A 13,883-nucleotide genomic window follows, 5' to 3' on the forward strand; every position below is an offset into this window, starting at 1 on the left:
ATTACTAGTTTGAGTAATAATTGATAAGTACTTATTAGCCCATGAGCACGCACCATATTGTTCCGTTGGATGAGTCTGGATAACGAGTGAAAACAATTAAAACCACGCGTGCTTGGAAATGACTTCAATCCAGTGCGTAGATTTAGCTATGATAAACGTAAACCAGCTAAAGCAACATTCTAGTTTGCCACAATGTTGCATTTGCATCATACCCGGCTTTCCATGCCAATGAAGACTCTTTCACTCCTCTAAGACAATTCAATTCAGTTTGTAGTCATTTAAATTAAGAATAAATGACATTGCCCATTACATCATTGGATATACTTAAAAACAAAGTAAAAACAAAAAACAATGACAACATAAAACAGTATTACCGAATAGCTTCAATCTTGTAGAATGATAAAGTGGCCAAGCTTGCAAACAAAAGGAATTATATCTTAGAGAGTAGGGAGTGTCATATTGATCTGTGTTCAGTGAGAAAAATACTAATATGTGCTCAGTAAGAGAAAATAAGGATATTTTACAGGGAACCCAAACTCTTTATTGCTATCTATTTAGTTTATAGGTTACTGATACTATTTTATTAAAAAAAATAAATAACTATTTGCGTGTGCCTATCTGAGTTTAGTCATTTCGGACGGGATTTCCACTAACGCAAATAATATTTCTCCGTTTGATCAGTTTAAAACAAAATCGCCTTCGAGATTCCTAAGAACACCTACAGGGATAAGTCCTAACAAAGGAAAACACTCCCTTTTAGCAAATTCCTACCATGGAACTATGCTACCAACAAAAATGGTCCATCATAGGGACAAAACTAGTCGTGCTATGGCTAACCGCTGTTGGTGCTTTAACACCTCATTTTGTTGTTGAATCTTCTGCTTATTAATTTATTTATTGCTGTTGTTTGTTTATTTTTCGCTGGTTTGTTGTTGTTACTGTTGTTGTTTTTCTTGTTTCCTTTGTTTTTTGTTGCTGCCCAATTTCAAGCAAGCACTTCATAATAAACCTCCAACTCATCTGGGCGGAAATTGTTCCCGTATCGTGATCCAACCCAGAGATAATTGTCACAATAGGGACTGCGGTACGAGTGACAACTAAAGTAAGAAATGGTATTTCCTCCCGCATTGTCCGCAATATACATATCATTGCCCCCACCAAAGGTTGGACCATGATTATACAAGTTGTAAGTGGCGTAGTCATAGTAGCCGTCAGTTATGTCCTTTTTGAAGTATCCATACCCCTTGTAGTTTTTTAGTGAGTACAAGAAAGTATTTGTCGAATATTGAAAACGAGTAGACCCTGAAGAGACAAAAAAAAACAGAACACAAACAATGTAACTCAGTCGAGTTCAATAGACCATTTTACAGTCATGGATGGAAACAAGGCTGGAGATGATCTTGTGTTGATACAAGCATAAGATTGCTGCTTTTTTATCTAAATCTTGTTTTCTTATGCTAACTAGTATATTTCAAACCGCCAAATGAGAAAACAAAGGAGGTTTGTATCCTCAGCCTTACACTCATTCCAAGTCTAGGGTACAAAATTAAAGCCCATAACTGTAAAACGGTCTATTTTTAGGAAACGATAGTGGGTTAATAAATCCCGGAGAGCAGGAAAGTAAGATATAAGAGACTTGTCAGAAATTAGCAGGGGGGGGGGGGGGGGGTGGGGAGGTGGAAAACAGGGGAGGGTCACAGTTTTTTGGAGCCTCTCAAAAGGGAGGGTTATGAAAAAAATGACAGGAAAAGAGTGGGGGTCGCAAAAGATATATAGCCGCCACGATCGTGATCATACAAAAATCATGACAGGCGATTATTTCCTGACATGCAGTTCAACCTCCATTAAGCGGACACAGCCACTTTTTCGCCATCCCAACTAGAGTTTTAGTGTTGTCACCTCTATTAAGCAGTCATGCATCAAGCGCTTGATACACTTATTTTGGGTTTGTTTCAAGAATACGGTGAAGGAAAATACAGTCCAAGATAGACTTTGAGGCGTATGGCCCCATGGGCTCTGCATCATGGCTCTTGAGTGGCTAGGGTGTAATGATTCTCATAATTACCACGCTACAGTTGGCCTTCATTTTGTTCTGTTTTGCTTTCTTTTTGCCTGCTGTTTTGTGATTTGCCCCTGGCTGGAGCATCACTTGAAGGGGTTCCCCACTGAAACAACATTCAGAAGTATAACTTTTTTCGCGAAAATTGTCTGATCTTGTTGGGTCTGTCTTTGCTTCGTATAGTCGTTAAGAAAAAACCGTTATTATCCCATTGAAACCAAAAACTCTCTTTTGCCCTGTTTGCCCAACAGAAAAAAACACTTGCAGGTGCGTCATAGGTCAGTTTTAATACAAGTTTGCTTTTTTGAAAGTACTGAATTATTTTCCCTGTACCACTGTATAAGAAGTCGGGCTAATTAATCATTTATTCAGGGGAGGGTCATAGAATTTTAGGACACTTTCCAGGGGAGGGTCGGGACATTTTAATCCCTTACCTACGGAGGGTCATTTTATTTTCAGCACTTAACTGAAAATCTCCACCCTCCCCCCTGCTAATTTCTGACAAGTCCCTAATGTGTGAAATAAATAATAAATCAGGCTCAAATCCTCGTGAATTGGAGTATCATAAGTTGCAACTAACTTCGTCCCCAGGAGTTCTCCATTAGTAAATTTAAAACGGACGGCGGATTCCCATCGAACAAGAAGACAAACGGCCAAGCCGTTGTTTACAAGGAGGACCCTGTGGCCACAGGCGGCCCAAACTCACGTTGCGAGAAAAGGTTGTAAGGTAATTTACATAACATAGGTGACGCGCCGGTGTCGCGTTACAGGCGACCGTTGAAAATAAAAGAGATTTTGTATGAGAAATATATTACTGAGATCTGCGAACGCTAAGTAACGCTAAACCTTACTTTTTCTTAAATGAAATGAAAAAAAACAAGTCTTACCTGCAATCTATTCCACTGCGTTTTGGTGTCTGTTTGTCGTTTTACTGTTTTTTGGCTTTATTGCGTAACCACTGTTACTCCTTTCACAGAAAGGAGTTTGGGCTGCCTGTGCTCAAACTTACTGACAAGCTGACTGGTTGTCACAAAAGTTTTTCAAAGTGTGCCTTAAGACGAATAATACTGACTCCAAATGTTTAAAATGCAATTTATGTTACAACAACGTTGTGACCCGTGTTCAGTCGCACTTTTGTAATAATAAAATTGTCGCACATTGTAATACCACTTGTCGCACTTTGTAATAAACAAGCTTTCGCAATTTGTAATAACACTTGCCGCAATTGGTAATGAACTTAAAATGCCTGGTCGGAGGATAAGTAACCGTGAAGTAAACCCAACAATAAGAAGTATCAGCATCGACAAAACAAATAGAATAATACAATAATTAGTAGTAACACATTAATTATCTAAAACAATAGTGGTGATGTCATGACGACCTTATTCATTGCTAAAGAAGGATCTGGAACCATCCGCCATCTTGGATCCACCATGTTTAAGATATTAATTAACTAAGTGTTTTCCATTTTACTTGTAACCCGAATAAATCGAGTTAATCATTACAGAAAAATTGATATGTGCTTAAAACGATGCTTTGAAAGCAAAGAAATCAGCAAGTTATGAAATTCGGAGAAAAATAATATCTGTTAAAAATTGAACTCAAAATTTGCCATTTGGTTATTTTATCTTATTTTCAGAAAGAGTTTAGACTGTTCACAGTCCCCTATTTTTCCGTGTGATCGTCGAGATCGAGCGCGTCTTACCATTAATGGCGGCCATCTTGATTTTCAGTCGTACCGAGTCTAACCTGGGGATGAGTATCAAATCTACTTAGGGGGCGGGGGACGGTTTGGCGAGGAGGCGAGAAAAATAGAGGGACTGTAATAACATCACTGCGACTCGCGTTCAGGGGGCGTGACAGGAATTTAACGCCTATCCCCATTCATTAATTAACAAACTCCGCCTCTGATAAAAAACATGCCAAATAAAAATACACAAATGTACATTTGATACATGAATGTTGCGTGATCAAAACATCACCGTTTTCCAATGGAGGCGGTGAACACGCTTTCGTCTACACCCAAAAAACCGGTTAAACCATCAGCTAAGAAGCCAGATATTTCTAATACGTGTCGTCTTTGTTACGTTGATTTTAAGTCGTCTGGCAGATACCGTGTTTCCACGGAGAATTTGTTTAAAATACCGCAGAAATCGGGAGTTAGCAGCACTCCCCTAGCCGAGCTGGTTGGAAAGCATGTCGGAGTAGTAATACCGCAAGATACGAAGAAGTCTTCCCGTGTTTGCGCAAAATGTGCCCTGAAAATTCGGAATGCCAGTACCATATGCGAATTTATAAAGGCAGCATTGGATTCTGAAAACACCACTTACGTGGAAAGTGGCGGAGATCCTCGCTTCAAAAGGTTGAATGTCATTTCTCCTCCGAGAAATGTCAAGAAGAGCCGGCCTTACAGCTCGCCAATACCGAAGCAGTCACGGAAAACAAGTCCTTCCGCTGTTTCGCAAGCAGAAAATGAGCCAGAAAATAGGCGAAGAGCGAAACGTTCTATGCTGTTTAACGGAAATGATGACATGGCCAGAGATGCTGATCTAGGCGATACTCTGAACATAACCCTGGACAGTGACGATCTCTTCGAATCATCCGGAGAAGCCGGTGCAGATTTTCCGCTAAACGTGCTGTTGGATGATGTCGGACGTGAGGAAAAGGACAGATCACAGAAAAAAATTAACGTGGATGTAACCCTCGATTTTCCATCCGGACAGCGCCACAAGCGAGTGCCCGATGATGTGTCAGGTATTGTGAAAAACTTCGCAATAAGTAATTTCAAGGCGGCCGTTCATTTGATTTTTAAGTGCAAGGAACTGAAGCCTTTCATAGAAGAGGCCTTAAAATCAGCTATTTCTAGTGAACTAAAGGAATATTGTCAATCAGACAATTCTCTTTTGAAACATACTTCGCCAGCAGAATTAGCCGCGTTTTCTAATAAGTTAGTTTGCCAAGAAGTGTCAGTGATGTGTCCCCTCTGGAATGCCGCCCTGAGAGCTGCAGCTGGTTGCCACAGATCCAAGGCCAAGTCTGACAAAGCTGTAAATGTCCTGGCACTTTGCTCTGCTTCTGTGGCCAAATTTAGGCATCAGAGAATGTCGGCCCTTGCCTACAGAATTTCCGTGATCCTGTTACATAGTGGTGCCAAGAGCCAGGATTTCACTCGCCTTAATCGTCTTGGAATTAGTATGTCCCATAAATCGACCATCGCAAAGCAGAAAGAAATGGCTAAGGAGCACGACTCGCTGGTTCTCACGTGGAAAAATAAGATTGAAACCGCCAAGAGATGCGAAAGTCTTCTTCAAGAAGTGAAAGAAAAACAAGTTCCAGTGCCAGTGGAAACCAGTGATGAAAATGATATGGAAATCGATGTGTATGATTTGAACCAGTCAACCCTGGCTTCTTATGATTTTTTCTCTCAAGAATCATATGAGATCTGCAAAGGTATGCTTGCATCTTCACCAACTGCCACCCCTGCTGCTCTGGAAGTGGCTGTTTCTTCTGCAGCAGATAAATTCAGATTAATTCCAAGATATAGGTGAGTTGGATTATTACATTAGTAATATTAGTTTGAGATCTGTGCAAGATTTTTAAGTGGGTCAATAATGTTTTCATGGCAACTGAAATAACAGTACTGCATATAAGAGATCACCAAAGGCACTCAGTTGGCCACTCATGTGACACACTAATTATTTACTCTTGTTGGAAATGTGTGGGATTTCTTTAGGATACCAGAAGTCAATTGATTCAGTAGACAATAAAATGATAAATGAGGGTTTTTTTTTTTTAGGTTCAGGGCACCCTGCATAAGACGTTGTTAAGATAAGAGAGCTCTTAATTAATGTTCTGGAAAAATAACCTATTAATATGGAACAAAACTTATGAGTTTCCATAACCTAAAAATGTATTATACAACCCAGCCCAGTCCCTTGTATGGGGACTTTAAGTGGAATTAAGGTTAAGTGGTGGCCAATCAATGACATGTTCAAGATCAAAAAACCCTGTCATTTTAAAAAAAGTTATTAATGGAAGAGCACCACAATGCCAAATTACAAGTTTGGACTCTGTTTGGTTTGAGGACAATTACTATTCCACAAGGACAAAAACATCATACCGCTAACCCAGAACTGAAACAATGAGGAGAACATTTTTCTATTCCTCCATAAACGAATTCAATGCTCATAACCTAGAACCAACCACCTCAATATATTTAAATATACTGTCACTTTAGAATTGTTGCAGATAATTTTGGCTTGTCTGTGAAGTCACGTATTCAGACAAAGTTAAAGTCCAATCAGTCCATACACTGGACACACTAGTATGCCATCAAGGACAGGGTGAGGTGTGATCCCACACTGGATGACAGGACACCTCAGTTGACCCTCAATGATCTGCCCCTTTGTAACCTTTTACCTGGAAAGACCATTCAGAACTCGTTCAAGAGGGACTCAACTGTGTTGGTATCAAGGATTGTTGCTAAGTACCTGGCACCATTTAATCAGTTCAAAGACATCGTCATCAATCACATTCCACACATGTTTTCCGAGGAAATGGCAAAAAAATCTGAAAGGGTATGAAACATATTGTGCTAATCTTTTTTGACCCTTGTCCTTTTCATAATTCTTTATTTTCCATTTCTGTACTGATGTTGCAAGGAGAAATTGGTCAGTGATTTAGTTAACAAACAAATAGGCAATACATATAAGACAAACCTTTTTTCATATTACTTTAGTTCATTTTTTAAGTAATACTCTGTTCTTTATCCAAGTATTATTTGGGTCTATTTAAAACAGATTTCATGGTTTTTTGTTCTACTCCCTTCCCCAACATACCAAAAGCTAACAAACAATATTGATGAGAGAAAAAAATTAACTTTCCTCTAGTGCTGTCTTGGACTGACACCCCTTAACTCAAACATCTCGGGAGAAATGGCTCAGTTGCTTATATCAAACCAGAAAAAGTATGTGCCGACCATTGAAGTCCAGGACCAGGGAACCTACGTGGAGCCTATATTCTTCGATGGCGACATTTAAGGATGGTGATAACACATTGGACCGCTTAGAGGGATTGGAACCTCTTCATACGGACTGGCATGCTAAACTGAAGTTGTACGATGTAAGTGCAAGTTACATACTTTTAATGTTAATATACATGTACCCTTATTTCAAGGAGGGACCATTTCATATGGCTAGGCTGTGTGGCTGTGTTGTGTATCGTTCTTATATTTAATTTACACATTATGTTAATACATTATTAATTATCTCTTTATTTATCTTACATAGCTGGACTACAAAATCTTTTTCAAAAAGGAATCATCTGGAGATGTGGGGAGTACATGTGCTTCGATGAATAGGACTGGGAAGACCAATGCCAAACAGGGACCAATGGCAGATTACAATGCATACAAGGACTTTCATGACAGAGAGTTTGAGGCACATGTGTTGGCATCTTTCATGACATTCTCTGGGATGAAAACAATGGGAGGTAATCTTTTAAACTAGACAAAATATTTGTGTTGTATGTTTGAAAATAAATGTTGCACATAAAAATAAACATGGGACAAAAAGAAAATTAAAAGCACAAAATTGCCGTAAAATTTATTCTGAAATTAAGATGTTATATAAAAGCCCTTAAAATTGTTATTTATTTTTTGATGCTGAGAACAATCAAAATAGTGATGGTTTGAGACAAAAAGTAAATTTATTAATTTTGTTCTGTTATAGAACAACCAAGGGGAGTGACCATTCCCTCTGTGTGGTCAACAAAAGAGGAAAAGAAAAGATTGTTTGAACAAACCATAGCCAGTTACCTTGACCAATTTGTCTTTGGTACCACAGATGTGTCAACCATGGTAGAACAAGTCGAAAGACTTGACAACAATGCTGGTGACAGATATCCATGCAGGGCACCAGGCTGTGACAAATCTTATGCATTTCACTCTGGTAGAGTGAGGTTAGTATAACTACTTCACATGACCTTACTATGGCAACAATGTTATCTCACAAATACAAGTAACAGTATAATGCCCCTAAATCTTTAGTCTGATAGTATAAATCAATGCAGCTACAATTATAACATGAGAAACACTATTCAAATTGCAACTAAAGAAAAAAAAGTTACAATTATCAATTTATCATATTTGTCATATCAGCACAACACTTATTACATTTTTGGACCTCATTCAAGGCTTGGCATGGCTTGGCTTATGTGTATTAAATTTTCACCTCTGAGAGTGCCTGTAAAATACTAAGAAAACGTGGTGTAAGGGGAAGTTTATTAGTGGTACAATGAATCTAGAGATTGCCAGCCAGTGAAGTAGTACAATGAATCTCAGTGAGTGCTTATTCGAATAAATACGGTATATTTGGATTTTTAATTGAAACCTTAAAAGAGGGGTTTGGAGGTTAAATACATGATGTATGGAAATTTCGCATATACGGCAGGGTTCTCACTAAGTGCCAGCAACCAGCTAAAAAAATTGCTACTTTGAGGTTTTAGCCCTGTAGTATTCGAGAAAAAGGGGTAAAATAGGGAAAGAAAGCCTGAAATCGCCTACAATACTCAACTGCTAAGCCGCCTACCTTTACATTATAGCTGCCTACTTTAAAACTTAACGAGAACCCTGTGTGGTAAAAGGATTATATCCACTTGTTGGACATGGGGTCAAGATTTCATTATCAATCTAGAGTATTAATTTTGCTATTACTTTGAAAGGCATGAGACTGTTTCACATCCGGCACTTTTGGTGCAAGACACTGGACCAACTGACGAGATGGATAGTGAAGGCTACTACAGGTGCAGAGGAAACTGTGGACTTGTATATAAGACAAAGGCAACACGGAACAAGTGAGTATAATTTGATCCTGTGCTTCATCCAAGACTACACTACAAGAAAATGAATTGCAAAGTTTAGTTATCTTGAACTCTAAAACTAAATAGCCCTTGTGCACCGTCAGGTCCAAAAAAGCTGACAAAAACCTATAACAAAGGGATTCCCAACCACTCCACTTTAATGAACTATGCTTTTTTTTGTTTTAATTTCATTTCTCTAAGCCATGAGAAGAAAAAGCATCCAACTCTGGAGGTACCTGATGAGCCCCAAGAAGATGACAATTCCAAGAATCAGCCTCAAGACACTATTTTTAATTACCACAAGGCTAAGCTTTGTCACGGTCTTGTTTTAGCCAATTTCAATGATGCAATAAGAGAAGGGGATGGGGAGAGGGTAATGTCTTTGTACAAAATTCTATTGTTAATTTACAAGAGCCACGGTTGTACAAAGTATGCATATACCACATTGATGCTTCTAGTTAAAGTAAGTGCATTGCTCAGCGAGTCACAAGCCTTCAGACTAAAGTGGAATCGGTTTTGCAATGCTACTGGAAAAAGAGCTAGAAATATTCCATTAGATCTTCAATTAGAACATGACAATAATTTTGTTAAGGCTTTCTTAAAAAGCCTTGGTGCTAACCTCAATGAAGTGAATGCCCAGAGAGTAGCAGCCTCTTTAAATCACATGATCACCATAATGCAAACAGTGGATGAAGACTGCAAGGGTCAAAGCCGAACTGGGACCGTGCGAGGAGGGAAAGACCCTGCTGAGACAGTAAAGCAGATTACTGATGACCTAGTGAAGGGAATGGTCTTCGAGGAATGCCAAGGGAGGAGCGGTTACAAAGGTTTTGAAAAGTTCAGTTCCGACCTCACTGAAAAACTGGACTACAGAAACTTGTTCCACTGGATCAAGGATCATCTAAGAATATGGGAAAAGATTTACACTTAGCAACCTAAAAATTAGAGTATTAATACCCTGCATATCTTTCTTTTTTATCAGCTGTTTCATATACAGATCTATGCAGATTAATTCACAGTTTTAAGCAGTGTGATATATCTCACTCGATTTATGTAAGGTCATGAGACTTGACTTAAAAATTAATTTGATATTGCATTTTAAATTTGTTGTTTTACAGTAGATTTTTATTCCCCGACATAAACTTGGCAATAACAGGGGCAATTGGTTAAAGATCATCATTTATTTTTTGTAAGAAATAATGTCATTTATCAATTTTAAATAACATTCATGATTACTCTTTACATCTTCATGTGGAAGTATTCAGGAACAGAAAAAATACTCAGAAAATTATAGTATTTGCACACATTTTTTCTGTCTTTTTCTTCAATCTTATCAGGTGAAAAAAGCTTTGTAAGTTAAATACAAAAGTAAGCAAGTACTATGTAGAGCTCAGACAATTTGTTCTTCAGCAGAAACTTGAGATAAAACTCTTGACACAAAAATGATATTGATAACACAGTCATCAAATTGGCTACTATGAAGACTATCAGTACTTTTGTGGTTATGTGAGTTGTATGATACAAAATATCCTTTCCTTTGTAAAATATGGTAAGGCGTACAACATGATAAAGGGCTGCCTATCCTAGGTGATCTTATTCTCTAGGGATAATTAAAAACAGTTGTCATAACGTCATTTACATAACATTCCCTTCTGTGTTTACGTATAAGTGGTATCTCAATCAATAAAATAACAAATAAGAAATTGTACCAACTACACATTTTCTAGTTCTTCTGTGTTAATTCTATCTGGATCAGAATCTGACTCAGAAGAGATGTGTTCCGTTTCATCACAGTCATAATACAAGTCCATGAAAAATAGGTCATTAGGTACAACTGTTGCCATCATTTCATCAAAGTATGGAATGTCTTCAAAAATTTCTTGGAAAATTTCTAAAATCAACTTGGCATGACCCAGGCTAAATACTGGGAAGCGTTTGAGAATGTCTGACAAAGAAAAAACAGAGGATGCATGTAACACCAGTTCATTAACTAGTTCTGAGGTGAAACTGCTTGAACTGGTGGAGTCAAACATAAATGATTTCCTGTTGCCCAATCCACACTTGACTTCGCATAGGGCTTTCTGCAATGTCTCAGTATTTTCTTCTGATACTGGTCGTTGGAACGCAGCACAAGACTCTGAGGTAGATGTCATCCCTTTTGGCTCATCAAAAGGAAATCTTTCGCGACTACACTCCTCACCAGAACATAAACAATTGTTGTCACAGCTGCTGCAGCATTCATGTGGAGGATTATTGCTTGGGACATCATCAAAGTCCTTAAATAAAGCTTTTCTGACACAACTCCCTGAACGTGCAAATTGCTTGATAGCTTCTTCACAATGGGCAAGCTGATTACCATGGTATAGCACAACATTATGTGCACTGGCACCATCTCTTCCAGCTCTTCCGGCTTCCTGTATGTGGTCCACAACACTTCTTGCTGGGCCAATGTGGATGACGTATCTAACATCAGGAAAATTGACTCCCATACTGAAGGCAGAGGTTGCAATAACAATACGGACTTGTCCCACGTTATCTTTAAATGAATGTGAAACCCTAGATTTGTATTTGGGGAGAGTCATGGAATGGTAAATTCCCACCAACCTGTTCTCCGGGATTCTTGGCTTCTCTGCCACATACGCAGAATCGCCTAACTCAGCTAGCAGGAAACCAAACACTTTTGCAACATCATGCATTGTGGCACAAAAAATTATTGTCTTTGGAGACAATAAGTTTCTTTCTTTGATTATATCTATTAACCATCCAAGGTAACCAAGCTGGTCAGTCTTAGTAGTTTTTATCACAGAGAACCTGATGTTCTCACGGTTCGGACTTATGTTAAGCATCACAGTGTTCTCTCCCATGGCAAGCTGCTGCATAATTGTGGTTTGCATCTTCTTTGTGGCAGTTCCTGTGATTGCTAATAGGGGTACACCTAGAAAAATAAAAGGAAAACCCCCGGAAAAACATATCAGAGAAATTAGGCAAATAATGTTTAAATGATTAAAGCACAGACCCAACTTTTATTTCCAGTTACAATTAATTTTCCGTTGTTTTTGTGTATGGTATGGTATGATAATAAATTTGAAACCAAAAATAGAAATATAATTTAGAAGACAAATAGAATTTAACTGCAACATATACATGCTTCAAACTTATTTGTTACATAGTATTATGTTAATGCACGCAGAAAAAGGTAAAAATCTTAAGGAACATCTTACTACATGTTTTAATCAGCATGACTTTACATATTAGGATTGTATCGATAATAAATATTTGTCATGCAATGTAAATCTGGACAACAAGTCAATACAGGATTCAATGTTCATTTGCAAACAACTTACGGAATTTACAACACAGAGGTATACAGATGAAGAGAGGCTGAGCTTCTTAAGTGACAAGCTTTACATCTTATAGCTTACAAACCAATCAAAATCGAAATACGAAAAATTAAACAGCAAAACTTCTAAGTTTGGATAAACAAAATCATTGCTAATACGTACCACTACAAAAGGATCGAAGAGTTGACAGTTCGCCAAAGTCTTTTCTAAACGGTTCTGAAACCTTCTTTCCTCTCTTCTTGCCCTTTCCCCTGAAGTGTAAGATAGTTCTCATAAAATTAAAATCTCAGTAAAAGGTTCGCTGTGAAAGGCTTAATAGCCAGCTTATAATAATACATGCAAAGAGATCGCGTGCGATTTTGTTAAACAAATGAAAGGCAAAATTTAAAATGTGACATATATTGTACCACTGATCGCAAAAAAATGACCTCTTATCTGCTAGAAAGCGGTTAACCTTGCATTTCTCGCCACTTACCAGGTTTCCACTGTATGACTTTCGTCCACCACGATCAGCGACAACGATTTCTTAAGCTCGGAGGAGTCGTCCTTCAGCAAACTGAGAAAATCGCTCGATAAAGCTTGCTCAGCGGAGGCATAGATTAATTTGTATTTGTTGCTTTTAATGTCCTTTAAGGCTTCGCTCGATTTCTCGAAACCTTTGGCTGTCATGCCAAAATCGTTGTAGTTTACTTGCTCCTCTACGATGCTGCGAAGCGGGACGATAACTAAACAACACGGATCAGTGACGCAGCCCTCCATTTCTTTTGCAATGACAAAGCTTTGATATATTAAGCTCTTCCCGAAGCCAGTAGGTAGTACAGCAAACACATCTTTGCCATCCAGCAAACTTCTCAACGCTTCTTCTTGTTTTTCCTTCAAAACTAAACCTCCAAGGCGCTCAGTTAATCTGTATGAAAACGATACATCTGAAATTGATCCCCCGCACGCGAGAGCCATTTTTAGAACTGTCGACTTGTCAACAGCTTGTCAGTTTCAGCCAAACGTGTTGTCAACGCAGATTAACCTCTATTGTCTAATGACCAATCAGATGGCTGCGTTGCTGGAGCAGCGCGCTCCTTGGACGCGAGTCGCAGTGATGTTGGTACAGTCCCTCTATTTTTCTCGCCCCCCACCCTCTAGAGCTATAATCCCCGACGCCCGCCCCCTCGGTACATATAAAAATCAAGATGGCCGCCATTAATGGTGAGACGCGCTCGATCTCGACGATCACACGGAAAAATAGGGGACTGTGAACAGTCTAGAAAGAGTTGAACTCACTCCCTACAAAGATCTGGAAGCGGAAGGCCGCAGTTGATGTGAACACTTTCCTCCGCCCCCGCTTGAGAATTGGAGCTGAAATTAGTTCAGTTGAGTAATTATTATTACTGTTGCTGTCGATGATGATACTTATTCAGATCGGGTTTACTTGTCTTCCGAGCATCGATCCATTTCAAGTTGGCAATTGAAAGTACGACTACAAGTGTTATTACAAGATGCGACATTTTTTTTATTACAAAGTGCAACAGAACAGACCCGAGGTAAGATTGTCTTGTGAGTATTTGATTAACCTCTTACGTCGACGTTTTCAAAATTACTACACAATATTGCGAGTGATAAACAAAACT

General features: G+C 38.6%; 4 protein-coding genes across 4 annotated transcripts in view; 2 read left to right on the top strand and 2 right to left on the bottom strand.

The window, feature by feature from the left end:
* Window positions 1-249: 249 nt before the first annotated feature.
* Window positions 250-13,883, bottom strand: part of LOC140948360 (uncharacterized) — a 35,913-nt gene continuing 22,279 nt past the window's right edge. The window contains exon 19 of the mRNA XM_073397596.1: window positions 250-1,302. Coding sequence (XP_073253697.1) covers window positions 986-1,302 — 317 coding nt within the window. The 3' untranslated portion in view covers window positions 250-985. The remainder of the gene's footprint in view (window positions 1,303-13,883) is intronic.
* LOC140947997 (uncharacterized) lies at window positions 4,051-7,085 on the top strand. The gene is made up of 3 exons (XM_073397226.1): window positions 4,051-5,603; window positions 6,297-6,636; window positions 6,949-7,085. The coding sequence occupies exons 1-2, from the start codon at window positions 4,051-4,053 to the stop codon at window positions 6,382-6,384; spliced, it is 1,641 nt and encodes a 546-aa protein (XP_073253327.1). The 3' UTR covers window positions 6,385-6,636; window positions 6,949-7,085.
* On the top strand, window positions 7,085-9,848 carry LOC140947998 (uncharacterized). Its single transcript, XM_073397227.1, has 5 exons — window positions 7,085-7,180; window positions 7,348-7,549; window positions 7,789-8,017; window positions 8,780-8,911; window positions 9,119-9,848. The coding sequence occupies exons 1-5, from the start codon at window positions 7,085-7,087 to the stop codon at window positions 9,846-9,848; spliced, it is 1,389 nt and encodes a 462-aa protein (XP_073253328.1).
* LOC140948000 (probable ATP-dependent DNA helicase RecS) lies at window positions 10,467-13,215 on the bottom strand. Its single transcript, XM_073397229.1, has 3 exons — window positions 12,734-13,215; window positions 12,421-12,509; window positions 10,467-11,852 (listed from the first exon to the last, which is right to left on the bottom strand). Exons 1-3 carry the CDS (start codon window positions 13,213-13,215, stop codon window positions 10,630-10,632), a joined length of 1,794 nt encoding a protein of 597 aa, XP_073253330.1. The 3' UTR covers window positions 10,467-10,629.

This window comes from Porites lutea, chromosome 9, assembly GCF_958299795.1.
Source record: "Porites lutea chromosome 9, jaPorLute2.1, whole genome shotgun sequence".
In the NCBI taxonomy this organism is placed as follows: Eukaryota; Metazoa; Cnidaria; class Anthozoa; order Scleractinia; family Poritidae; genus Porites; species Porites lutea.

Bases quoted from the DNA above. Each gene is read 5' to 3' on its own strand.
- LOC140947997 (XM_073397226.1), top strand. From the start codon at position 4,051: ATGGAGGCGGTGAACACGCTTTCGTCTACACCCAAAAAACCGGTTAAA. The intron at 5,604-6,296 runs GTGAGTTGGATT...CTGTCACTTTAG, and splicing joins AGATTAATTCCAAGATATAG to AATTGTTGCAGATAATTTTG.
- LOC140947998 (XM_073397227.1), top strand. From the start codon at position 7,085: ATGGCGACATTTAAGGATGGTGATAACACATTGGACCGCTTAGAGGGA. The intron at 8,018-8,779 runs GTTAGTATAACT...TTACTTTGAAAG, and splicing joins TTTCACTCTGGTAGAGTGAG to GCATGAGACTGTTTCACATC. The intron at 8,912-9,118 runs GTGAGTATAATT...CATTTCTCTAAG, and splicing joins ACAAAGGCAACACGGAACAA to CCATGAGAAGAAAAAGCATC.
- LOC140948000 (XM_073397229.1), bottom strand. From the start codon at position 13,215: ATGGCTCTCGCGTGCGGGGGATCAATTTCAGATGTATCGTTTTCATAC. The intron at 12,510-12,733 runs GTAAGTGGCGAG...CTTACACTTCAG, and splicing joins AGTCATACAGTGGAAACCTG to GGGAAAGGGCAAGAAGAGAG. The intron at 11,853-12,420 runs GTACGTATTAGC...TTATTTTTCTAG, and splicing joins TCTTCGATCCTTTTGTAGTG to GTGTACCCCTATTAGCAATC.